The 27,815-nt window shown below is 38.9% G+C and overlaps 2 protein-coding genes across 14 annotated transcripts in view; both read left to right on the top strand.

Moving 5' to 3' along the window:
* grb10b (growth factor receptor-bound protein 10b) overlaps positions 1-15,093 on the top strand; it is a 73,072-nt gene extending 57,979 nt beyond the window's left edge. For 7 of the 9 annotated variants that reach the window (XM_056762046.1, XM_056762047.1, XM_056762048.1 and 4 more), the window contains 12 exons: positions 1,543-1,658; positions 1,768-1,815; positions 4,529-4,603; positions 4,788-4,925; positions 5,127-5,237; positions 5,340-5,438; positions 6,667-6,744; positions 7,637-7,753; positions 8,009-8,075; positions 8,359-8,446; positions 8,545-8,638; positions 11,029-15,093. In XM_056762046.1, the coding sequence (XP_056618024.1) occupies positions 1,543-1,658; positions 1,768-1,815; positions 4,529-4,603; positions 4,788-4,925; positions 5,127-5,237; positions 5,340-5,438; positions 6,667-6,744; positions 7,637-7,753; positions 8,009-8,075; positions 8,359-8,446; positions 8,545-8,638; positions 11,029-11,175 (1,178 nt within the window). In that variant the 3' untranslated portion in view covers positions 11,176-15,093. The remainder of the gene's footprint in view (positions 1-1,542; positions 1,659-1,767; positions 1,816-4,528; positions 4,604-4,787; positions 4,926-5,126; positions 5,238-5,339; positions 5,439-6,666; positions 6,745-7,636; positions 7,754-8,008; positions 8,076-8,358; positions 8,447-8,544; positions 8,639-11,028) is intronic. The other 2 variants (XM_056762051.1, XM_056762050.1) reach the window with 1 other exon arrangement.
* Positions 15,094-16,499: 1,406 nt separating this feature from the next.
* ddc (dopa decarboxylase) overlaps positions 16,500-27,815 on the top strand; it is a 29,001-nt gene continuing 17,685 nt past the window's right edge. Inside the window, exons 1-5 of one of the 5 annotated variants that reach the window (XM_056762553.1) lie at positions 16,500-16,626; positions 20,104-20,166; positions 20,270-20,318; positions 25,767-25,975; positions 27,363-27,476. In XM_056762553.1, the coding sequence (XP_056618531.1) occupies positions 25,775-25,975; positions 27,363-27,476 (315 nt within the window). In that variant the 5' untranslated portion in view covers positions 16,500-16,626; positions 20,104-20,166; positions 20,270-20,318; positions 25,767-25,774. Of the gene's footprint in view, positions 16,627-20,073; positions 20,167-20,269; positions 20,319-25,745; positions 25,976-27,362; positions 27,477-27,815 lie in introns of those variants that run through there. The other 4 variants (XM_056762554.1, XM_056762556.1, XM_056762552.1 and 1 more) reach the window with 4 other exon arrangements.

The raw sequence follows: 27,815 nt of genomic DNA, 5'->3' as shown, positions 1-27,815 counted from the left end.
TCTCTGTGCGTCAAACAGGTTGCGCTCATGTTGCTGTGTCTGACGAACAGGTTGCGGAGGGTGCGCGCATATGGCGGGCATTTATCATTGCTGGCAAACAATATGACACATTTGCAGTTTTGATTGGTTGGATATAGATTCATATCCACTTCATCCAACGCTTGTGTTTTGCGTTTTCTTAAATTTCGCGCTACGAGGAGTGAGTAATCCGCTCCTTCAGATGATTCAGATCGTCCTGCGAGCTGAACAAATCATTTGAACTGATTTGTGAACCAATTCAAACGGTTTTGCCAACTGTTCAATGTTACACACAGTGTAATGAAGTAAAAGTACAGATTTTCTATTAGAAATCTAATCAAGTTAGAGTAAAAGTACATATTTTCCAAAATGTTACTCAAGTAAATGTAACGAAGTAAATGTAGCGCGTCACTACCCACCTCTGCATTCAAGTACTGCGATTTATTGTTTCTTCAGAACTATTATAGCATAAATACTGCATTTAAAAACAAATGTGGATGTTCTTCTGTTGTGATGGACCAGCTCTGCATTTTATATTCGTCACACAGGCCGGTTTAATGCTTAAACCGCCTAAGCATGTCCGTTTCTCATTTGTTATGGATCCACTGTGCTGGAAAAGTGTGAAGTGTGGTTAAGCAGAGAATGACATCATCTCTCTACAACGCCCGACTCGCTTTTTATTAAGGCAAATATTGAACAGCGGGCTGATGGAGCAGAGCGAGTACTTTTGCATCTCCAAGTGTCACTTTAAGATGAATGTGTTGTGATGAAATGTCATAAACCAGATCTGCGTTGTAAAGTGGATTAAAGTGTGCGTGTCTTCTGCTTTTCTCCCATACTTTACACTGTACAAACTACAGCGTGTATGTGTTCCATGGTCACGGATCTGTTCCTACTAAATCTGACCCTTAAACTTTACATGCAATGTGACTCCTAGCACACTCACTGTATATTGTTGAGTTTTTGTGTGTTTAGGGCTGAGTCGACCCTACCCCCAATACCTTCCTGTTGCCAGGCAAGCTCTCTGTCCGGCTCCACAGTCCGATCAAGAACATGTGTGCGGTTCATGTGTGCGTTCAGGGGTTTTCTCACCGGTCATGGGTCGCATTAGTCCTGCCATCCATCAGACTGTTGAGAGAGCGATTGTGAAGAAGAAAGCAAGAGGGAAAGGATGTATGCACAGATCAGATGTTGTGTTTGTTAGTCAGAAAGTCCCTCTGTTGGTTAAGCTGAAGGGGGGTGGGGGAGTGAGAGGTTGGGGGGGTGTTCTCTCCTCCAGACAAACTGTCTTTTCATCAGCCAGGGATCGCTCACCCTGTTTATTTTTTGTCTGCGTGGATGAATGCTAACAGACAATGATGTCATTCAAGATGCAAATATTACACCACGTCCAAGTCTTCAGTTTCAGACATGCATTTTGTCACAGACCTTTTCAATCGTGTAATACGAATTTAGGACCAAACGCTGTACGTGTGTGTGTGACTCATTTTGACCCCATTCTTTTTTTTTTCAATCATTCCACAGAAAGATGTTTAGAAGACCATGAACTAGTCGTCCAAGTGCAGGCATCCATGAGCAGCGATAGTAAATTTCTCTTCAGAAAGAACTATGCCAAATATGAATTCTTCAAAAGTCCTTTGGTAAGTTCGTCTTAGACGTGACTAATGAATGACATTAAATGTAGGTTATTTGTGTTTCGCTTTCTCACTCCCACTCGCATTAGTTGACATTTTCATTCTTGCTCACTAGACGCAGAAATCACATGACGGAGGGTTCCAGTTCAGTGGTTTGCTCTCAGTCAGTCGTAAAGAAAGCCGTGCCTCATGCTGTTTGGGCTGCTAATAAAACACTTTTTTTAAACATTCGGTCGCGCTAATTCAGCTGCCCGTAAATGCAAATCTGTGAGATTGTTATTTAACCCACTAACTTTAGAAAGTTTCCTTTAGTTTTTCCACTATATAGTCATAAAAACATTTTTAAAATTACTTAATAACTTTCATTAATAACATTAACAAATGTTCTATAAAATAAGTAATATTCAGCCGCAGGAGAAAATAAGAGACCATTTAAAATGTTTATTTAATCAGCATTTCTAGACGTGTTGTGGTTATTCCAGTCCAGTGTCTGTAGAATTTCAACAAAATCAAACCTCAGGATTGACAAAAAGTCATCCAACAGCAATGTGAAACTCAGACAGGATGACAATACACATGAAAACTGACAAAAATCAATCTTTTCCTAAAAACATGTAGAAATATTACTGTTGTAATGTAATGTTTTAAATCTTTTTAGTATTTGAGGTCTGAAAAAATACAGATGATCTGTTATCTTCACCTGTTTCTCAAATTCCATTTTCTGCAAATAATGCTAATAGAAACAACATTTTGATTTTAAATATTGTTAGAAGTTCACAGTATGAAACAAAAATGATAATTTTACCTAAACACATAAGTAGTACGTAGTAAAATAATCTTGAAAGTATCTTTTTTATTTTTTTCTGCGACGGCTTTATAAACATATTAGATTATAAAGATATTTGAACATGATTAACATTATCGCATGACTTTCTTGCATATTCAGAAAACTATAAAATCAGTATTCTGTAAACTATATCATTGATACTCTTTTGCTTTTTTAATAATCATATTTATATTAAAATGTCCATTTATATTTTCATTATCCTTTACTTACAGTATAAGATAGTTAGAAGTTAATTTTACATTGAAGTAAATTTAAATGCACATGAATTTCATGAGTCATATTGCCAGATATGAGTCAGATCTACAGTACACATCATTTATGCGTCACATTTATTTTTCGTGTAACTCAAAAATGATTAGCACTGACACTGGCAATTGGAATTCATCTTGAAACCTTTTTTTTTGATATGCAACAAAAAGCTTTGGACCTAATTTTGTAAATTCCACCTTAACCACAAAATAAGCTTTTTTCAAGAACAGCCATTACAAAACACTTTTCTTTGTTGAAGATTTTTTCATGTTCACCAAACTGGTTTAAATTGTTTTTCCATCCGTATTTTGACGCATTTCTGAGTGAAATGGAATTTCTAATGAGAATAATAGTGGGTGTGGCTTTCGGCTTTCTCTGGGATTTGATTGGGTGTATAAAACAGCTGTTGCACTTTGAAATGGAACTGGAAGCAGACTTACAGTTGAAGGGGAGGAGTTAAAGGATGCTCCGCCCAAGCCATCTAACATTTGTCATTTAAGATAGTCTCAAGTCTACTTTATTTATAGAGCCCTTTCAACTACAAAGTAGACCAAAGGACTGTACAGCCATAACAAAAGACAACATAACAACAAGATCAACAGAAAAACAATTTCATCTTCCAAAAATCAACAATTAAAAGCTATAGAAGACGCATGTTTTCATGCATGATTGAAAAACATCAACTGAGGGTGCAGATCTGATGTCAGGTAGAAGGGTATTCCACAGTCTTGGGGCGGTGACCGAAAATGTACAATCCCACTTAGTTTTCAGGAGAGTTTTTGGAACTGAAAGCAATAAGCAGTTAAATGATCTTTGAGGTCTACCAGAGTTCATATGAATCAAGTCCGTAAAATATATATTTAATTTTATTTTAAATTACAGGAATGAAGTTCATTTTCAGATTTTACCTAAGGATTAAAAGGGCACACAAATTTTAAAAAGAGATTAATAAAATATTTACAATAAACGCTTCAATATTTCATTAAAAAATAGGCATTGTATTTTTTAAGTTCACTAAGACTTTAAAGCAGATTAACCTTTCTTTACATGTTATAACCTGTATAAACATGTTTTTAGTAAAATCGCATACAGTGTGAATAATGTTATAGTGTCAGTTTAGTAAATTCAAGTGTTGTACGTGTTTTTCTATATGCAGAAATGTATAGTTCAGTATTAGCCAATCAGATGATGCCATGTCACTACACGGTCAGTCTATCAAAGGGACAGTCCACCCAAAAAAGAAAATTCTTCATTATTTACTCAGGTTGAACCAAACCTGTATAAATTCCATTGTTCTGATGAACACAGAGAAATATACTTGGAAGAATGTCAATAACAAACAGATCTTATCCCCCATTGACTGCCATAATAAGTAAAATAAATACTACGGGAGTCAATGGGGGATGAGATCGGTTTGGTTACCTACATTATTCCTAATATCTTCCTTTTTGTTTAGCAGAACAAAGAAATGATGACAGGTTTGGAACAACCCGAGGATGAGTAAATGATGACAGAATGTTCATTTTGAAGTTGAACTACTCCTTTAATAACATTGCTGTTATTATGTTAATGAAAAAGCGTTCATATCACTGTTTGTTGCACTGAACACTGAACTTTGCACTGAACTAATAATAAGAGACACTTAACATAATGGAGACTAAAATAGTTTTTTCCCCCTTTTGTTACATAGGAAAGTATTAACTTTTCTGTAAATGCACAAAGCAGAATAAATCCATTATCTTACAGTTTCTTGACATATTTGTGATTTTTTTCCCCACAGAACTTTTTCCCTGAGCAGATGGTGGCGTGGTGTCAGGAGACCAATGGGACTATTCCCCCGTCTCAGCTCCTACAGGTACGTGCCATCTCTCCCTTATCTCACGTCAGCTCATACATCTCTGACTCTTTACCCGATAAGAGTTGTCTCCTGTCATCCATCTAACAGCTGTGTTAGTGAGCAACTAACACAGTCTACCTTTTCTCTCTCACACTCTTAGAAAATGTTTGTAAAAAATTGTTTTTTTGTTTTGTGTCTTTAGAACTTTTTAAACTCCAGCAGTTGTCCGGAGATCCAGGGATATTTGCATATGAAAGAGATGGGCAGGAAGTCGTGGAAGAAACTGTATGTGTTGTTAAGACGGTCAGGATTGTACATCTCAACAAAAGGAATGTCGAAGGTAGGTTAACTTCAATAAATGCTGCAACGGCAACCGTGATTTTACATGACGCACGGCTTTACTAGTCTGCTGCATACAACTGTCTGTTAATCCCATCAGACCCTGGACAGACCCCCTTCCCCCCCCCCTCTGAGTGCTGTTTTAGTGCCCTCTCCCCCCTTATCCATTAAATGACATGAGCTGTTGGGTGATCGTTCACAGGAGCCCAGGCATTTACAGCTACTTGCAGACCTGGAGGACAGCAATGTCTTTACAGTAATAACAGAGAGAAAACTGCACAATGCACCGACGGATTTTGTGTTCTGCATAAAAGTAAGTTCATGTGGACAGATTAAATACACCATAGAAGCAGAGGTTTTGTAACTTTAGATAAAAAACACTTAATATCTAACACAGTTGATGTTTTGTTTGCAGCCTAAAAAAGTGATGAATGAACTGAAAGAACTGAGGATGTTGTGTGCGGATGATGAGCAGAGCAGAACGTGCTGGATGACGGCCTTTAGACTGCTTAAGGTTGGTAATGGAATGATTAAATTGGATGATCTAGAATCAAGCCCCTTTCCATTGAGTCATCTAGAACCTGCCACTTTCTCCTGGCCAATCTAGAACCCACACCTAAAAGTGGTTCTTAGTTCTTAATCATAGGGGAACCACTTTAAGTGCCATGTAGCACCATAACTTGGTGCTTCAGTGGTTCTTTAGTGGTTTCCCAGCGGTTCTTTGGGATGACTGTGGTGCACTATAGAATGGCTAAAGAAACATACAGGGGCTTAACATTTAAATTTAGTCATTTATCAGAAGCCTTTATCCAAAGCGACTTACAAAGAGTTCAGGGAGCAATAAGCGATGATTATGTCATAGAGAAGCAATAATACAATAGGTGCTAACAAAGTTACTAGTTTCAACAAACGCCAAACCACTACCTGTTGAGAGAAAGAGAGAGGGTTTGTTTTATATTCTTTTTTTTCTCAATTGTCTCTCAAGTATTCACAGAAGAGATGGGTTTTAAGTAGTTAATTGAAATTTGTATGAGATGTGGTTGACCGATCGGAGTTAGGAAGAATGTTCCACCAGGAAGGAGTTGTGAATGAGAATGAGCAGGAAAGCGATTTACTGGCCTTATGCGAAGGCAATACAAGACGCCACTGGTTTGCTGAACGCAGGGTTCTTGATGGGGTCTAAGAGTGTATGAGGGTGTGAAAGTATGCCGGTGCAGATCCAGTGATAGTCCTGTAGGCAAGCAGTAGTGACTTGAATCTGATACGGCCTTCAACCGGGTTCTTTATACGGAAGCGGTGCTATATGCAGTAGCACCTCAGTTGTCCCAAAGAACTATAGAAGAACCTCTAAAGAACCACTGAAGCACCAAGATATGTTTCTATATGGAACTTAAAGGGGTTCCCCTATGATTATGAGCCAAGAACCACTTTTAGTGCTATATACAGCACCACTTTTTTTTTAGTGTACTGTAGTACGAAAGAACATTGGTGGTCAATGGTGCTCCAAAACAGTTTAGTTTCGCACATTCCTCAAAATATCTTCTGCTGTTTTGAACAACTTTAGGTTAAATTTTCATTTTTGGATGAACTATCCCTTTAACGTGACTCACTAAACAATGAAGGCATTTTTGAACTCCGACAATTTGAGGAAAATATATGAACCTATGGAATTGAAACATTTTTTATTTTATAAATAGCAGAATGTTTTCTGTCTATTTAACTCCCTTTTGTCTTCATTCTAGTACGGAATTCTACTCTATCAAAACTACAAGATCCCCCAGCAGCGAAAAGCATTACTCTCACATTTCTCAGCGCCCGTGGTAAGACTCTTTTACCCCACTCCCTGCAGTCGCTCAATCTCTCTCTGTACATCACAGATGGAGCATTAATCACACATGTGCCAGTATGTGGGCCATGATGTCACATTATGGAATGATTGTTCAAGTGTTGGCAGAGAAACACCATTACTGCAGCTTGTCCTATGGATATTACGTAATCCAGACTGTTTTAGAAAGACACAGGAGGGAGTTCAAGAATAAGTTTAATTAATATAAATTTGGCTAGTATAGTGAAAACCACAACCATTCATCTGGACCTACAGTACATGTGGTCAGTGTTGGGTGTTACTAGTAACTAAGTAATTAGTTACTGTAATTTAATTTAGTGAAGTAAGGGATTACTCTTATTTTTTCTGTAATTTAAATACAGCTACTTCTGATGTAATTGAACTATATACTGTGTAATATATTCAATAGTGGAAAGGACATAAAAACGATAAGTCTAACTTCAAAATGTATGCTTTAATGTATCCCACTCACATTTTTACTTTGGTCAGTTAATAAGAATATTTTATGTAGTTATTTATTATTTATTTGAATTAATTAAATAAGACGTTTTATGGCCCTGCGATGGGTTGGCACTCCATCCAGGGTGTATCCTGCCTTGATGCCCTATGACTCCTGAGATAGGCACAGGCTCCCCGTGACCCGAGGTAGTTCGGATAAGCGGTAGAAAATGGAGTGGAGTGGAGGAAGACATTTTATGTCTATCCCTAAATCAGTTCTAATTAAGGTTGATGTATGGATATAGAAAGTAATTAGTAATAAGTTATTAAATACTTTTTGGAGAGAAAAATTTGTACAGTAATCTTACCCCAAACTGCGTGTGGCAGACCATCATTATAGGATCATAATTATTTTTCTTGTTCTTCAGAGAAGCGTTTCAGAGAACTCTCTGGTGGCCATGGATTTCTCAGGGAGTATCGGCAGGGTGATTGACAATCCTGTGGAGGCTCAGTGCGCCGCCATGGAGGAGGGACACGCATGGAGAGTGAGTACCACAAATCTGATCTGATCAAATCTTTTTTTCATTTCCTTATTATGATTTTAATTATGATGATTATCAACTGATTCTTTAGTAAGTGTTGAAATGAATGTGTTTCTCTACCAGTCATTCTGCAGTGATTTTTCTGAATAACATGGATGTCATTCGTATTACGATGAGCTCAAATCAGTTTCAATTTGTCCTGAAGTCAGAATTTGAACGTTTATTGCTTTTGTGTTTTGTGACTGTGTTTTATATCAGAAGAGAAGTCAGCGGATGAACGCCCTGGGCAGTCCAAGCCCCCTTCATCCCTTATCGCTGAGCATAGGTACTGCTTACCTTCTAGAATGATTGAGGATAATGTTTCTTATCATAATGAACACATTATAAGTCAAACCTAAATAAATAAAGAATAAACACAATCATAAGAAAACTGTTTTGATCGTGTGTATAGGTTACAATTATTGGTTCACAATAACCAATTGCATAAAGAAAGTTACCACAAAACATTATTGACAGTATGAGGCCATGCAGCGTATGCTTCTGAAGCAAAAATAGATCTTAACATCAAATGTGTAGAGTCGTCATCATAATTTTTGTCTCTGTTCCAGTTATCCACAGAACTCAGTTGTGGTTTCACGGTCGAATACCACGGGAGGAGTCCCACAAGATGATCCATCAGCAAGGCCGTGTGGATGGGTACGGATCATTAGTTACTATCGGAAACATGCTGAAAGATGCTCTATATTAACCGTGTTACTGTCGACGCTTACACTCAGTTTTCTTTTGTACAACAGAATGTTCTTGTTACGAGACAGTCAGAGTAACCCCAAGGCGTTTGTGCTCACAATGTGTCACCACCAGAAAATCAAACATTTCCAGATCTTACCGGTAAGAGTTTACTGTATTGTGCATTGAGGATATTTTGTTTATTTGGCAATAATAAGGTAACAAGATGGGCGGGGTCAAGACAATAGGTATGTGCATATGGCAGTATCAGTGCTCTGTTACAAAAACCAAGAATAAACTACACCAAATTGACAGAACCCTGACAATTTTAAAGGGGTTGTATGACACGACTGAAACTAATGTTATCGTTGGTTTTATTTGTAATCATGGGCGTCGCTAGCGCTATTTATTCAGGGCTCTAGCCCGAATATTTGTAATCTAGCCCCGAATGTTTTGGCCTGGAAATATTTTAGAAATTCAATTACTGGACGTTTAAAATTTGCTGCTGACCCATGTGTACACGAAGCTGATTGGATCCTCTCTCTCTCACACGCGCAGCGTCTGACACACACAGGCACGCACATACACACACTACATGACTGATTTCAACCTGTCCTTTCAAAAAACCATGCAGTTGTGCTGCTCGACTAAATCAAATATAACAGTGTGAGGGTAGATAATACTACAGAACGGCAATGGCGTGTGCCAAGAAACAAACAAATCTTCTTTCATTTTGGCAGAAGACGAAGAAAGGTATTAACTTTAGTGTGCGAGTACATGCAGACGGAAATGTACACATATAACTCAAGATATAAAAATCCAGATTATCACAACAAGACCGCATGTTTTTTTGTGATTTTTCTGCTATTGCGGCATAATCTTAATCAAAATCAATGCAAAGATAGCAAAAGTGAATTTGTTCAATTTGTGAAGCATTATTTTTACGAGGATAATGCACAGATGTTGCCTGTCGCTCTTGTGAGGTCAATGAGTTATATGTGTGAAACTTTCTTACCTGGCTGCTGTCTTTTAAAAGTGCCAAGGACCGGGCAAAGCAATTATATCCTTATATATTACAACGTAGTGGAGCAATACTGATTTTTAGTCCTTGCAAAAAAAAACATCATCCTTGAGCAAATGCTTCCTGTCAGCGCAGAAATATTTTCTTTCAGGCTTATTGCTTGAATGGTAAAATACACACATAATAATGTCAAAATGTCCGTTGAGTTTTTTTTAAACACAATCGGGTATGAGGTCAACAAACAGTTTTTGGGAGACATTTTTTGGGACGTGTATCACTGGATCCGCGCTTTACTGCAAGTCTTAGTGCCAGAAGCTCAGTCACACCAGCAGTTATTAGGCCACTGGCTGTTTATGTTTACTTAAAATTGTACTTCAAAACCTTTCGTTTTTTATTTATATTAGGTTAAGCATTATCAATTATAGTTATTAAGTATATATATTCATATAAATACTTTCAGTATTTAAGTAACTAAAGTTGTAAAAAACATAAAAAATATTTACTTCCTTATATGTATTTCATACATTATTATCGCCCAGCTCATAAACGTGAAAGCACTAACACATTACAAACATTACCATATGCTTTTTTTTGGCTGAAGTCAAGTGTAAAAGATACTCTGTGATGATTCCACCATCAAACAAATTTTCAGGAAAATTACATGAATAAAAGAATCATAAAGAACTTTGAAAGTTCAGTTGACATACGTAGCTAGACATAGATAGCAATGGGTCAGATGTATAAAGTTACATATCATTTTTTGTGTTTGATAATATATTGCATAAATGTGTTCATGCAAAGCATTTTTCCTTGAGAATAATACATTTAAATGTATTTTTTAGTGTTTGCTAATAATCTATATTGCATAAAAAACTTCATGCAATGAATATTTTCCTTGAAAAGAATACCCCTTACAACCTAATCCAAATTCCCTACATTAGCCCCTAATGTTTTAGGCTAAGCCCCTGATGGTTTTATATCCTGTATACGCCCTGTTTGTAAGGAAATATGTATACACAATTTAAGGTTAAAAAACGCTGTATTTTCCGTATTGATTGGTCGAATACTGCAAGCGTGTGACGGAAATGTAACGCCTCTTACCATATTTGGAACATCAGGTTCCAAAACAATTGTACTGACCTGTACGCCCTCCTTACTTGGGTTTACATTTGGGCAGTCTTAGCCAAATCTTACCATGAACTGATGTAGATTTGTGGGGGGTGTGGTTACACGAGACGTTTCAGGCAGGTCTCGGTGAGCATTTGCTTTTTAGATAGAATGCATCTTTTGTTCCGACACTTAAATTTGGGTAATTTACGTGTCTAATACATGCATGGGCAACTTATAAACACGCCAAAGACAAAGAAAAACACGCGTTTGCGCCATATGACCACTTTAAAGATCTCATAATATTTTCCTGTATATACTATTACTCTTAAAGACGATTTTAATAACAATATTTTCCTGTATATTTTTGCAGTGTAAAATGATTTAATTACAATAATTTACTCTTTGTTCTCTTTATCCCAAGTGTGAGGAAGACGGTCAGATGTTCTTGAGCCTCGATGACGGCGCCACCAAATTCACAGACCTGATCCAGCTGGTGGAGTTTTACACGCTGAACAGGGGAGTTCTGCCTTGTAAATTGAAGCACCCCTGCACCACTGTGGCCTTATGACCCCCTCATGCCTGATTGTGGCTAAAGACAAACACTGCGGTAGTGTGTGCTGTGGTCTGAAACTGTGCCGCTGGGCTGGAATAAAAGCACACCGCAGGCCCCTCTCCGTCTGTAAGAGAGAACATCAGAAGAACAATCAGAACATCTTCTGGAGGAGAAAAACGTGTGCGTTTGAACCTTTCAGCCACCTGCACACTAGAACGTGGCCGGAACAGGTTCTCAGGACAATCCTCCAGCAGGATTCTTCAGGATCTGCGGTCTGAATCGAAAAATGTGTCGTGGTTTCGGGACGACCGTCAGAACACTCTTAAATCTCGTTACTTTTTATTTTGCACTCGTGAACCAGGAACAACCAAGCTATGGCAATTGTTGCTTTCAGAAATCAAGCAGGTTTCATTGTTTCTTTGTTCTAGAAAGGGTTGTAAGATGTGGACAGCCTGTAGTTGTTTTGAGTACTGTGAAAAGACAATGCCGTTAAATTCATGCGTTCTCTCCGTAATGAGTTGATGAGTAGGATTTTTCGAAAGCAGGTCTCCTTTGCAATTGCTTCCTTATTATTTAAGTTTATGTAAAATTTGGGGCGATTTGCTCATGGCTTTGAGCATACAAGTCTCTTGCATTAATGCATACGCCTTTGCAGACTGTTAAATACATAGAGAACAAAAAGCATAAGCTTCTGCGCTCTCTGCTGGCCATACCGAGTAGTAACTTGTCTGATGTTCCTTAAAGGGATAGCTCACACACAAAATGTCCTCACCCTCATGTCATTCCAAACCTGTATGACTTTCTTTCTCCTGTTGAACACAAACAAAGATATTTTAAAGAACATTGGTAACCAACCTGGCCACCATTGACTCACATTGTATAGACACAAAACCACTGAGACATTTCTCAAAATATTTTCTTTTGTGTTCAACAGTCATTCACAGGTAAATTAATGACGACAAAATTTGTGTTTTGCCGTGAAATATCCTTTTAAATGAGCAGTGAGCATTCAAAAAATAAGCCTTGTGTCATTTTCTATTCACTCGTATGTTGTTCCAAACCTGTTTGACTTCTGTGGAACACAAAAGTATAATTTTTTTATAGAAAAAATATTTTTGGTGTACTTAAGAAAAACAGCATACAGGTTTGTATATATCTTAATAATGAGTAGCCCTAAGCAGCACATAGCATTTCTACAGAAATATAGCATCCCCATCACACACATTTGGAACTGTGCCTTGATTTCCAAGAGGAGTGAAAAATAACCACTAAATCCTCCGATGGAGCTCCGCTCTGGGTCATAGTCCATCAGGAAAACAGCATCCAACTGGAATCTCTATATGTGCTGTCAGCCTCATATTGACTGTCAGTACACGTTTCATACGATTGTCTTCAGTACAACACACTGTGAAGTTCAGGCTACAGTCCACCCACAGCATGGTGGGCTTCCAATCTCCATCCTGCCTTGTCCATGGTAGCAGTAGATACAAACAGATCTGTAGAGATATTTTTTGTACTTGTGACGCAATGTAAAGAAAGAGCCATGTTTTTAGTGTTTACCTATAATGTGTTAAGCTAGATTGAAAGGGCATAGCCACCGTCTACAAGTTCACCCAGAAGAGCGTTACGTAAAGAAATGCAAACGACGCAATCATTTTTAAGTATTGTTTTTGACAAATGTATTTATTTTTAAAGATTACTTGAAATTACGTTTAGCTTTTGTTCTCAGCACTGTTCAGTACTAATCTTGATTCACAAATATTTGGACCTCAGTTTACCAAGACAGATAGATACTCATTTTTTAACTAAACACTAATTCTTTTCCAATATCCTGCCATAGAAGTCCCAAAGTGTACGTTTTCAGTCGCATGAAATGAAATTCACATTGTGGTGAGCAACAGAAGCGTCTAGTTTGTAGATGTCTGTAATGTAGTTTTCATTAAAGATGAAACTTTCTAACATCATTCATGTCAGACAGGGTTTTAGGTATAAATACGACATCAAATTATTTAGCCACAGAAAGAGACTGCAGGGCTTTTTTCAGCACTACGATTATTCACTTGAACGTTTCTGCATATTTTGCTCAGTGTAAATGAATTCAGACTTTTTATCTTGACTTTTTTATATATAAGAACTATACAATCAGCCAGCCGAGGATTTAACATTTCATTAAGTATACTTTTTAGTAGCAACCACATTTAATATGCTTCAGTTCTAGTGAATGAGTTTGTTCCCCACCTTCATTCATAGGTTTATGCTTTTTTTTCGGATCTTACCATAGATAATGTTGTATGTTACATAATGGTTCGTTTATTGTATGTTACTGGGTGTGAAAATTGACCCATAGGACCTTCAGCGCTTAATCTACCGGTTAAAGTCCATCATTTAGTCAGGTTTATAACAATTCAAACCTTCCACATGTCAGTTCTGGGTAAACACAGTTAACGGTGCAATCACATTCATCATTTTGTTTTTTTATCCATCATTTAAAATGCAGCTCAGCAGGACACATCTACACTCCGTTCCCTCCTTCAGCTGTTCATGTTTGTAGATATCACACTGAATTTATGGATGCAGATATTTTTTTCTACAATGGCATATAAAATGAAGAAACTTGACTTGTTTTAGTGCATTTCTGTTATTTGATTATGTGTGTATATATTGAATCTATTTTATGTTGCTTTGTCGTGCTACTTTACCTTAAAGATTTTGTTTATATTTGCATTGAGCTGATGGAAAACTGGACTCACTGAAGGTCAGCATTAAGCTAAATCGCTGTTTTAAAAAGTCACTTATGTTCGCAAATAGCCTACACTTATTATGAAAATGCTAACAAGTTTATGCCTTGTAGATAATTTAGAAATATTTCTTTAATATGAATCAAAGACGGAAATGTTTGCGTTTTCTCCATTGTTGTTGAAAGGAGCTGGCAGGACACGTGTGAACTGTTGAGAGTTTATCCTTGAAAGAAAGAAATGTCATTTTTATATTTAAAAGAAATGAATGTAACTGGGTTGCTCAGGGTTGAAGCGGAGGCTGTTTAAAACTGGTCCTGTGGACCGGCAAGACTTCTTCTCCTGTATTTTGCTTTTTATTAAACTAACATCGAGTCCTTTTGTCAAGTCTTTGACTACCAGACCTCTGTACTTTCCCTGTTCTCCCTTGAGTTTCTTGACGTAATCTTTCAAATAACTTCCACTTCAACATTTATTTCTCTGTTTCATAAAGCATCAGGTGCCTCAAGCCCCGCCCATCGTCTCTTTCCTTCTTACTTTCTTTCTTTATTTCTCACTGTCTCTCTCTCTCTCTCTCTTTATTAATTTAGGCCTGAGATGATATGTCATGACCGTTGGTCAGTTTGATGAAAGAAGTTACGCTTTACATTACAGTTATTTGTGTTAAGTTGTAATTACACAAGTAACTAAAATGTAATTAAATGAGTTCAGAATCATTTTAATACAGACATGCATTTAATGTGTAATTATATTTAGTATTGCTTGTAATTACACGTTTGTCTTGTAATTGCTCATGTTATGAATCATAATAATAAATACATAACCTGTACTGTAATGTAAAGCAGAATTTCCATTTATATTTCACATCACATGAATAGGATCACAATATTTTCCATACTCTCAATAATATTTCTTAAGCTATGCGTATGCTTTATTAATGCAAAAAAAGTGTTTTGACCATGAATAAATTCAAATGAGTTTCAGGGAATGAACAAAGCGAAAAGAAAAATATTTCCTCATTTCAGAATATGTATTGAGAATGTTTTCTACCTGGTTCTGTAAATAGCTGAATGGCGCTCAAATTCTAATTGTAAGCTTTTCAGGTATTTTTGTACAAGTAAGGGACTGATATATTCTGTTTAGAATAAAACATTAATTCATTGCCATCTTAACGTTGTGTTAATATTATCTTAGCAAACAATAAAATATGTATATGATATGAATGACACTAAACTAATAACTTGTTTGTGTTTATAAATTGCACATAGCATGCACTTTTAAGCATGCAATTGTGAGCAGAGCATAACACATAATGATTTGTCATTATAACTCAGAATCTGTCAACTTCACATAACTTAATTCTTTCATTATGCATGAAGTGTATTAACTTTATAGTTTTAAGCAGGTTTCCTCAATTTTTTTAAGTTAAAAGTCATTTTTTACAGTTGCTTCTGACAAATATATATTTATTATACCGCTTTAAGACACCACTCCAAAATTATGTCTAGGCTAAGTAAAATAATGATTTTTGTTTCATTATGTGAACCATAGACAACATTTGTCCCAAATGAAATTATTGTTATTTTAATTTATTTACAGGGAGTTTTCATATATTGAATACTGCAAAGAAAGGATGTTTACTGGATATTCATATTTAAACGTGCAAGTTTTTAAATGTAGTTTAGGACCAGTGAAAAGAATAATGTACAGTGTGACTGAATAACACCTTAAGTCTTTGCATTCTCGCAGTCTCCAATACTGTTGGGTGAATTTATGTTATTTCTGAGGTTTGTTTCTGCTTAAATTTAACAGACACTGGATGGAATTTTCACAACACACTGCTTATCATGAATTATTGTAAACCAGTCACAGAATGCTCCTGCAAGATATATTTCCATTTTCTTAAATATTAAAACTATGCTGCTGCATGGGCGTAAATCCCGGGGGGGACGTGTCCTCTATTCGAGGGTTGTCCCCCCCCTCGATCAATTAAATTCGCTAATGTCATAAATAAATATATTTATTTTAATGTAATCTAACTGTGTAATTAGTAGAAAATACAAAAGCAAAAATGTGTTTTTAAATTTAGAAACTGTTGAGTTCCCCCTCCTCTGCCTCTCACAATGGTTTGCCCCAATGCCTGCTCTCCACGTTCATGTCACCTGCGCATTGCGCGCAACACATTCAGTCGGGTATGCGGCCCGGTTCATCAGTGGTTGTTGAACTCCAATAAGAAGGATATTTTATTCACTTTAAATGAAGTGATTCTCTATAATGTAGTTGATGCTGATTCATTAATAAATTAGTTGTTTAAAAAAATGCTGATTACCAATGTACTTTTTCATGAATCTGCTATGTTAGCGATTAAAACGTTACTTAGCTAGTTAACGTTAGCTTGTTACACAGGACTTCACACACTGTAACTAACACGCCGAAGCCGTTTCGCATTCATTGTTATATTTTAAGCGACCTGGCATGATGTGAACATTAACCGCAACACTTAGCCACCGATCCCGCCATTCAGGTCCCGTGTCACACACAGCCGCGAACATACCGGTTACAGTTTTGTGACGTTGGCACTTTATCTATCGTCCACAAAAGGTGCACAGCTTTCATTCAGTGAGAGGATTGTTTTCTCAGCATCTATTGTGTACAGAATGTGCGCGGCGGATAAACTAAACATTCAGTTTACTGAAACTCGGGCGATTCATCAACGAGTACAACACAGAATGTAAGTTTGTTTGGGTACACGAACATGAACAAAGTTTGTTGGCGAATATTGGGCACTACAGGGGAAAATAACAACCACTCAATAATGTCGATGTACGGTTACTTTGTCGAACAATGTTGCAGTATAAACCAGGATAACATTTTCAAAGTGTTTAAAAAGTGACTCGATGTCAACATGTAGTGTCATGGTTAGTTCCCGTCTTCACAACAAAGACAAAACATATATATAAATGGAAAAAATCTTTATTGTTTTCAGTTCAGTTATAATATGACTGCAAGTCTGCATGATAAACCTATAAACGCAATGCTTCTTGTCTCTTAGTGTCGTAGCATGTACAATTTTGACTGTATTATTTGTGTCCCCTTCAAAAATTGCTCTTGAGAAATTTTATATGTATCGTCCCCCCTACTGATAAATGAGATTTACGCCCATGTGCTGCTATATGTGCATATAGTTGTCACAGTGTGCTGCAAGCATTAAACACTTCCACTAGAGGGCAGACAAACTCACAAAAAGTGAATCATTTAGTCAATCATCCGACAATTTGTCAAGGCAAACATGTTCAAAACCTTTTTTGGCATGTAACCTAGACAATATATAATGGAAAATTAGTTAACTGCAACATTTGTTTTGCACATTTGCCTACACAAATTATATTAAACTGATAGATTGCAGGATCTGAATTTCTCTGAATTGAGAGTACAGACATTTTGTGTTATTTAATTTCTTAAATTCTTAACCTGTTAGCCTTTATCATTATTATTTGCTAAACTCAGCAAAAAAAGAAACGTCCTCTGACTTTCAACTTTTTTTACTTTCAGTAAACTTAATATATGTAAATATTTGTATGAACACTAAAAGAGTCAACACCATAAGACATAAACTAAAAATGTTTCACAGACATGTGACTAACAGAAATAGAATAATGTGTGCCTGAATGAAGGTAGGCTCAAAATCAAAAGTACCAGTCAGTATCTGGTGTGGCCACCAGCTGCTTGAAGAACTGCAGTGCATCTCCTCCTCATGGACTGGACCAGATTTGTCAGTTCTTGCCGTGAGATTGTTACCCCACTCTTCCACCAAGGCACTTGCAAGTTCCTGGACATTTCTGGGGGGAATGGCCCTAGCCCTCACCCTGCGATCCAACAGGTCCCAGACCTTAATGGGATTGAGATCCGGGCTCTTCGCTGGCCATGGCAGAACACAGACATTGCTGTCATGCAGAAACTCACACACAGAACGAGCAGTATGGCTGGTGGCATTGTCCTGCTGGAGGATCATGTCCGGATGAGCATGCATAAAGGGTACCACATAAGGGAGGAGGATGTCTTCCCTGTACCGCAAGGCATTGAGATTGCCTGCAATGACAACAAGCTCAGTCCGATGGTGATGTGATATACCGCCCCAGACCATGACGGACCCCCCACCTCCAAATCGATCCCGCTCCAGGGTACAGGCCTCGGTGTAACGCTCATTCCTTTGACGATAAACACGAATCCGTCCATCACTCCTGGTGAGACAAAACCGTGACTCATCAGTGAAGAGCACTTTTTTTCACTCCTGTCTGGTCCAGCGAAGGTGGGTTTGTGCCCATAGGCGGCGTTGTTGCTGGTGATGTCTGGTAAGGACCTGCCTTACAACAGGTGTACAAGCCCTCAGTCCAGCCTCTCTCAGCCTATTGCGGACAGTCTGAGCACTGATGGAGGGATTGTGTGTTCCTGGTGTGACTCGGGCAGTTGTTGTGGCCATCCTGTACCTGTCACGAAGGTGTGATATTCGGATGTACCGATCCTGTGCAGGTGTTGTTACATGTGGTCTTCCACTGCGAGGATGATCAGCTGTCCTTCCTGTGTCCCTGTAGCGCTGTCTTAGGCGTCTCACAGTGCGTACATGGCAATTTATTGCCCTAGCCACATCAGCAGTCCTCATGCCTCCCTGCAGCATGCCTAATGCACGTTCACGAAGATGAGCAGGGACCCTGGGCATCTTTCTTTGGGTATTTTTCACAGCCGGTAGACAAGTCTCTTTAGTGTCCTGCGTTTTAAGAACTGTGACCTTAAATGCAAAATCTCTGTACATTAACATTTACATTTACATTTAGTCATTTGGCAGACACTTTTGTCCAAAGCGACTTACAGTGCACTTATTACAGGGACAATCCCCCTGGAGCAACATGGAGTAAAGTGTCTTGCTCAAGGACACACTGGTGGTGGCTGCTGGGATCGAACCAGCAACCTTTGATTTACCAGTTCAGTGGTTTGACCCACTAGACCACCATCTCCACCATCTCTGTAAGCTGTTCCATTCCACAGGTGCATGTTAATTAATTGATAATGGTTAATTGAACATGCATGGAAAACATTGTTTAAACCCTTTAAATTGAAGACCTGTAAAGTTATTTGGATTTTTACAACATTATTGTTAAAATACACGGTCCTGAAAAAGGAACGTTTCTTTTTTTGCTGAGTTTATAACCAATTTTACTGGTATTTAGATTGTGTAAGAGACCAGCCACCTTAGATGAATTAATCATGTACACACGTAAGCACCCACCTCAATCCATTTTCATGATGTGGATTAGGGTTAAGAGTTTTATAGGTAACGATTAAACGAATAATGACTAGTCACTCTTACCAACCCTGCTGATAAAACTCATTCAGAAGTCTCTCTGATGTCTGTTCTTACCTATATAGCATTCACATACAAAAGTAAATTTATTCAATATACAGTTATTGTTTCCTTTTTCAGATTTATTTAGACCAAAAGCATGACCTTCTCACAATAGATTTTGTTGTGCTGTAAGGTTACAGATGCTTCTAAAAGGGCTCACATAATAATTTGCCTTTGGCAAATCTGTCAGGTCAGTTTCTTGTACCAACCACTCCTTGAACACGATTTGTCAGGAAAAACTCGTTCAAAATCTTTTTTTGTGTACGCTCAGTAATATAAAATAAATAGTAATATGACATTAAGTAAGTAGAAAAAAAAGGAAAAATTATTTAAAGAATTGTAAAATTATAATGCTTTAAATGTTATAACATGCCAAAAGAAAATTCAAATATGCATTGCGTTTAATTCAGTGCGTTCATTGAGCTCATATGTAGGCCTATTTTGTTTATTATTTGGTCTAGAAGACTATTCACTCAAGATGCGTTGAGGAAAATGTACAGATCTAATGACTAATGTAACAAGAAAGCACATTTGTTGCATCTATTATTGGTATATTGTTTAGTCACTTTAAGATGTCCCTAAACAGCACAATTACATTCAATTGTATTATCAGTGAATCAGATAAAACCAGAATAATCTTTGAGAGTTTTATTTATAACAAAATAGCTATTTTTTGTTCTTTTTTTTAATTTTAACATATCAACAATTTTATAGTTACTGTTTGTGCTATTATGATTGTTGTGTTGTGTGTGTGTGTGTGTGAGTGTGTGCATTTGTGTGGGTTCTCATTAACTCCTTATGAATCAGCTCCTGCGCTGCCTCTGTGTGCCGATCTCAAGGAAAGCCCTGCTCTGATTGGCTGTCTGAAAGGTAGGAGGGCTGATAAATCCCCAGGCTTTCCTGCTGCTCCACATCACTCTGCTTTGCTCTTAGTGTCTGTTTGTGTGTTTATCTATGTGTGTTTGAAACAAAGCGAGAGCGTGTGAGCACTGAGGGCTGAGAGGGAGGACAACGCTGACACTGTGAGTATGATCAAAGCTAAACACAGGAGTGAGATAGTGGGAGCGACACTTGTTGAGCTGATAACACAGTTCAAGTAAAAGGTGCAAATGCAGGATTATAATGTTTTAAGGATTTTGTTTGGATGATGACACAAAGTAAGAGATGAGGTGATTGCCTATATTCAATATGTTTATTGACTGTACCTAATTGAATTTGGTGAGTTAATACTTTTTACTCAATAGAAAAGTAGATAGACATGTCTGTGTACTTTTGTCTGTGTGCCATATTTTACTGCACCTACTTTGGTAAATAATTACAGCAAATCATTGTCTTAAAGACATCTGCATGTGATGAAACGGTGTTGTCAGATGCTTAATCAAAGTCAGTCTGATTCCACCACTAATTCAAGCTTTTTTCTGCAGAAATATTTTTTTTTACATTCTTTGTATTACTGTATATTGACTACTGTATGATTTGTCCATGAGTATAAACAACTTGAGAATTTTATCTTCAGTTCTATCAACTGCCAAAGTATGTAACTATTTTCTAAGGACTATTTTGTGGCTATACAAGTTACTGTAGCCATATTTCACAAATCATCCTTTTTGGGACACCAGGGGATGTAAATGAAGATGTTTTTATCATTTGGGGTCAGGGTTTGTCAATACACATCTTCATTTAGACAGTAAATGTGTGCCTGTTTGTGCATGAGGAACTATAACCAATTTTACTGATATTTACTATAAAGTATAAGAGATCAGCCACCTTAAATGAATTAATCATGCACACGCACGCACACACCTCAATCCATTTGCACGATGTGGATTAGGGTTAAGAGACTAGTCAATCTTATCAACCCTGCTGATAAAACTCATTCAGAACTCTCACTGATGTCTGTTCTTATCTATATTTAGCATCCACATACAACAGTCCATTTATTTGATGTATTGTAATTGTTTTCTTTTTCAGATTCACTTAGACCAAAAGCATGACATGCTGGCTTTAAGGTTAAATTAAAAGGGATAGTTCATCCAGAAATGAAAAATTGGAAAAGGAAGAAAAGGATGACAGAATTTTCATTTTTGCATCAACTATCCCTTAAGACACTTTGCCATAAGAAGAATATGACCAGCCTGATCTTGTGGGATTTTTTTCGGATGACTATGAATAATTACAAAGAGAATCATACACTTATTTTAGTAAACAACCTTCACTGGTGCAGAAGCATATCTAAAAATTTACAAACTCATAGAAAATAAATTGTCAAATAATACAAAAGTTGTTGTGAGATTGACATTCGTGCAATTTAACAATCTACTCATTTACATAGAGTGCAGATAATTACTAAACCGGTTGAGAATATCTGCTCAGATAGGTCATATTTTAAAGGAGAAGTTCACTTTCAAAATAAATGTTCATGATCATTTATTCACCCCCATGTCATCCAAGATGTTAATGTATTTGTTTCTTTAGTCGAAAAGAAACGAAGGTTTTGATGAAAACATTCCAAGATTTTCGACCTAGTCCTGTGGGGAGACTTAGGGAAGAATTTACATGCTCGGGGGGTTTACCTGACCGAGATGTCCACCCTGACCATAACCTCGACAGACCGTCTGCGATGCCATGGGAGGTCCCGGCCCGATGTTTCACGGTGAAGTGGTAGTCCTGGAGCGCCAGGAACCACCGTGTGACTCTGGTATTGGTGTTCTTCGCCTTGGCCATCCACTGCAGCGGCGCATGGTCTGTTACTAGTGTAAAACTTTGTCCCAGAAGATAGTATCTCAGCTCCAGGACTGCCCACTTCATGGCCAGGGCCTCCCTTTCCACCATAGCGTATCTGCTTTCGGCCAGAGTGAGCTTCCTGCTGATATATCCCAGTCCGGTGTTGGATGCATCGGTCTGGAGGGTGAAGGAGCAGCTGAAGTCGGGTGCCCTTAGGACAGGGGAGGACGACGGGGCCCGTTTCAGAGTCTGGAACGCTTCTTCCGTTTCAGGGGTCCATTTCACCTTCTCTGGCTGCCCCTTCCTGGTCAGGTCGGTCAGGGGACTGGCTATGGATGAGAAATTGGGTATAAAGCACCGATAGTACCCCGCCAGTCCAAGGAAGGCAGGTACCTGAGATTTGTTTTTGGGTCAAGGGGCATCCCGAACTGCTTCCACTTTCTTCCTCTGGGGTTGAATGAGGCCTGCCCCGACCCTGTACCCCAGATACTGGGCTTCAGCAAGTCCTAGGTGGCATTTCTTCGGATTTGCCGTTAAGCCTGCCTTCCCGAAGGTCCCTCAGCACTCTCCGCAGTCTGTCTAGGTGTTCATCCCAGGTCCCCGAGTGGATGACCAGATCATCTTTATATGCTGCCGCATAAGCTTGATGTGGGCGTAGTAAGATGTCCATCATTCTCTGAAACGTGGCAGGTGCCCCATGTAGGCCGGATGGCAGCACCGTGTACTGCCAGTGTCCTGCGGGTGTGCTGAACGCGGTTTTCTCCTCTGGACTCTGGTGAGAGGGGCACCTGCCAGTATCCTTTTGTCAGGTCCAGCGTTGTGATGACGCGAGCCTTTCCCAACCTGTCCAGGAGTTCATCCACTCAGGGCATCGGATAGCCATCGAAGCTGGAGGTCTCGTTCAGCCGCCGGAAGTCGTTGCAGAACTGGAGAGTGCCGTTTGGTTTTAGGACCATCACAATGGGATTGGACCAGGGACTACGTGAGGGCTCTATCACTCCCATTTCTCTCATCCTGCTGAGCCTCCGGATCTCGGTAGGGCCGCTGTCTCACCTCGACTCGCGGTGGAGTTCGGATCTTGTGTTGAATTATCCGAATCTGCCCGGGCTTTTCAGAGCTTTTCAACACATCCTGGAACTGACTGATCAGGGACTGCAGGTCGTTTTTCTGGACGGGGGAAAGCTGTTGCCCCATTTGAACTACATCTGGGTAGGGGAGGCAATCCACTTCTTCAGTAGGTTTGTATGGTACAGCTGATACTAAGCAGAAGGGACCTTAGCAGCCAGTCGATAACGACCTTCTCGGCTACTTGGTTGGCTGATGGTTCTCCAGTCAGTAGCCACCAGTGGCGGCTTAGGGTTAGGGTTAGGGCTGCCCTACGTTCCTTTCAAGAAAATGCTCTGTAACCCATGTCAAGAGACATGGCCAGCAGTACATTTTCTTTTTTACAGCACTTCCAGTCAGCCAGCTAACTTTGTCATACCAGGAGAGCTGAAAAGACCTGTTACTTTTCCCTATCTTTTGCACTAAATCAGTCTTAGGTGTTGATCTGCCCTGCTGTTTAATTCTAAGTTTCTCCTCGTAAGGAAGACTTTCTAATGGCTTTGCCAAAATCAGGTCGACAATATTAGCACTGTCTGCCATCGTGTGCAGTTTGCTAGCTGGCTAGTTCAGACTATATGAATTAATGAACAAACGATTTAATATATATATATATATATATATATATATATTTAACTCAACGGGAGGAAATGTGGGAATTATGTTAAACTGAAACAATGAATGTGGTGTGAAATTGTGTGAAATATACGATGAAGGTTGCAGCAGTTTGTCTTTCGACTACACATCCAAAATCCGCGATGGGACTGAGTTGGAAATGGAGACACAGAGTGATACGCGTCATAATCTGAAGACCACGCCCACGCCCACGCCCACACCAACCATCTCTTTGCATTGCGAGAAGCTGCCGCCTCCTTGTCATTTATGATTTATAAAAAAAAAAATGTCTAAAAGCTGATATGTGACAATGCGTATAGCAAACAAGCTAAAAAAAACAAGAAATACGTTTTTATAAGCTGTCGACCCCAAAAAACGAGCGTTTTAGGACATAAAAGTGGATTAAAAAGAGATGACAGACCCTCCAATCATCACGCAGACGCTCGGAGTCCTCCATTCATCCCAGAGACGCTGAGCGTCCGTGGGCGGGACATAATCGCAGCATTTTTCAATGACCGTCTTGTTTCTGAGCACCGAAAAAAACTGTTTAAAGCAGCCCCATGGAAGTCAATGGACGCTGGGCTTCAACAGAGTAATGCACTGTACGCTACGGGAATGCATGAGAAGGAAATCGAGTCAGCCGACCTAAGTAGCTGATTCTAAACGAAATTGTTTTCGTTCAAGATGAACGTGTTTAACGCATTTTTAGTCAATAAAATGTTAACATAATAGTACATATATTTGACCATTAATTTTTTGACAATTATAGGGGAAGCTGAGCTTCCCTTGCAGTCTTAAAGAAATCGCGTCTGGTAGCCACAGGTGTTCTAGACGCGTCAACTGGGCGGCTTGAGCTCTCACCGGCACCTGCTCCTTGTAGGCCAACTGGTGAAATTGTTGGGACGCGCTGACGGGGGACAGCCCAATCCGGGCCAGAATTTCCCTTCTTAGGGCCTCGTAGTCATCATTGGCTGGAGGTAGTAAAGAGTAGTAGGCCCGCTGGGCTTCACCAGATAACAGTCGGGGCCAGGATTTTCGGCCACTCGGCCTTGTCCAAGAGCTCAAGCGTAGCTACGACCTCAAAGGTACGGAGGTATGCCTCGATGTCATCTTGGGCCGTTAGCTTCGTCAGGAGTTTATGGGCGGTTGTCTTAGCGTCCGGTAGTGGTGCCCTCGCCACCGTGGCCTCTCTTAGCAGACCGAGAACGTGATCTGTATTCTCTTGGCGTTGGGCCAGCTGCTCTATGCACTGTTGTTGGCGCGTCGTCACTTCGGCCAGCCTGTGGAAGATTTCCTCCATCTGTGTTAGAGAGAGAGAGAGGAGCCACCGGCAATCTGTAAACCACAAAAAGAGAGAAAAAAATCTTGTTATGTATCAAAGCTTAGTCACGTGCCCGCATTCTCCACCAATTGTGACGGGTGAAGCAATGACACATATACAAAGGGGGTTTACTCAGATTTACCCCGGAGGATATGATTATCTAAAGTCATCGGGGGAGACGGAAGAAAACAACAAGACTGCGGCTTGACTTCCGGGTTCCCTGGGCTTCTGCGTATCTTCCTTCTTTTAAGGGATGGCGTGCTTCTGTTGTCGAGGGATGCTTCCTCGGTTGGAGAGCTTAGCGATCCTGTCCGTTCAGGCTTCGTCCGATCCTGTAATGACAAGATATCAGGGTATGAGGTTTGCTCGGTAGGAGACGTTGCTCACCTCTGCTCTGTCCTCCTGGGCTTTTTATAGCCCTGGGTTTATGAGCCTCAGTCCGTGATGACCGGCAGGTGTGAGGCTCTGATTTCTTCCGTCACCTTGGCAACGTTGATTGCACCAGGGGTGACTCGTCACAACCATATACATTTTTTTTTTTTAAATGACAGATCATTTCACTAAATAAGACCTTTATTCATCGTCTGGTATTGTTTAAAGCCCTTTGAAGCTGTGTCTGTGTCATTCTTAGCACCAGGATCCTGCAACTCCGTGTGTTCCATCGACTAAAAGTAATATTCTTACACAGACTCTTCAAACCTCTTCACAGTTGAGAAGATGGAGGCTGCAGAATTTCGAAGGCGAGGGAAAGAGATGGTGGATTACATAGCCGATTATTTAGAGAATATTGAGAAGAGGCAGGTGTTCCCTGATGTGGAACCTGGATATTTGAGATCGTTGATTCCCGAGGAGGCCCCGGAGGAACCAGATAGCTATGAGGATGTGGTCAAAGACATTGAGAGGGTGATCATGCCAGGGGTGAGTTACTGCTGACCAAATGTGAAATATGATTTTTCAGCGTATATGATTTGTGGTATTTGATGAATGTTCTAGCGAGAGAAAAGAGAAAATAACTTTATATTAGCTTATATTGTATACATCACTTTTTGTGGGTCATAAATCATTATTATTATTAGTCACCCTTAATGTGTATCAGTTTCGCAAATCCGCAGTCTGCACATTTCCTCTCATCTAGTATAATGTACATTACTGTGCAAAAGTCTTGGGCACTTGTAAAAAACTTGCTGGATAGATAATTTATAAAATGTTTTGAAAGTCAAGATGGGTTTGCTGCACACAGGTATAAAAAAAGTATAGAAAATAAAAAAAATTGATGATGACATATTTAAAAATTCAAGAAAAGATCCAAATGATGGAGATATACTTTCACAGCCTTCCTTCATCATATCTATGGGGTATCTAAACTATCTTACCAGAAAGTGACTTAAGTGAACTCTGTTGCAGCTTGCCCTAATATAAACATGACAACCAAAAATAGCAATGTGTCATTTACAGGTCACATTTGTTGAGACTCAAAGCTTATTTCATTCTCAGGTGAAATCTTAAAGTTAGATATTAAATCAACTCTGAGCTGCGGTCTGAAAAATATCTCCCCCACCCCTCCAATAGCAGCTCAGGAAAAAACAAACACTTTAATTTCTTTTAAGGTGTTAACCTTCATTTTGTGTTCAATCCGGCCAATTTTCCCTTCAGAAGTGTTGTTTTAATAGTGCTTTAAGAGTGTGTGTTCAGGCTAATAAATGACTCACAATAGGAAAATCCTGCAAGAGAGAGACAGACTCACAGCGCCTCAAGCTCCTTTCTCCACTAGCTGAACTCATGGAATAATTTAATTTAGTCTTCATAATTTCATCCAACATTAGATGTTCTCAGAGAAAAATCCCTGATGTCACTATTCCTGCAGTCATATTCCCTGTTCAAAAGAGCAAAGGTGAACAACAGCAGAACAACCAAACAGAAATATCAACGTAACTCTTGTTATTTACTGGGTAACACTTCAATAAGGTTTAATTTAATAATAAGGTTGGATTTGTCAACAATGGTTAACTGTATTAAATGTATGTTAACATCAACTAAACTAACTTTAAGTATGTTAGTTAAACATTTCCTAATGCACATTTATGGTCAAATGGTTCATCCTAACTTGCATTAAGAAAGATTAATAAATGCTGTATAAATATGTTGTTTGTATTAGTTTATGTTAGCTTGTGCATTCATGTTTTAGCAAAGCAACAAGGAACAAAGCAAATTTATGAATTTTCTAAGAAAAATATGAAGATTTTCACATTATTAAGGTATTAACAGATTCATTTAAAATAATTTTTCGGGTTTATGGCTGTTTCAGGTGACTCACTGGCACAGTCCGTACTTTTATGCGTACTTCCCATGTGCCAACTCTTTTCCCGCAATGCTGGCAGACATGCTGTGTGGAGCCATTGGCTGCATTGGATTCTCTTGGGTATGTTTTTCCATCCATCCATCCATCTGACACTCATCCATTCATCCATCCATCCATTTGTCCATCTGCCCCACCAACCATACATCCGTCTGTCCATCTGTCCAATCATCAATTCATCCATCTGTCCATCAATTTATCCATCCACTATTCATCCATCTGACACTCATCCGTCCATCCATTAGTCCATCTGTCCAACCAACCAACCAACCATCCATCCGTCTGTCCAATCGTTAATCCATCCATCCGTCCATTAATTTATCCATCTGCTATTCATCCATCCATCTGTCAATGCGTCCATCCATCCACCCGTCCATTAATTCATCAATCCGCCCATCAATT

Source organism: Triplophysa dalaica, chromosome 12, assembly GCF_015846415.1.
Source record: "Triplophysa dalaica isolate WHDGS20190420 chromosome 12, ASM1584641v1, whole genome shotgun sequence".
NCBI classification, from domain to species: domain Eukaryota; kingdom Metazoa; phylum Chordata; class Actinopteri; order Cypriniformes; family Nemacheilidae; genus Triplophysa; species Triplophysa dalaica.
Note: the sequence above shows the minus strand (reverse complement) of the source record. Positions and strands in the feature narration are given on the sequence as shown.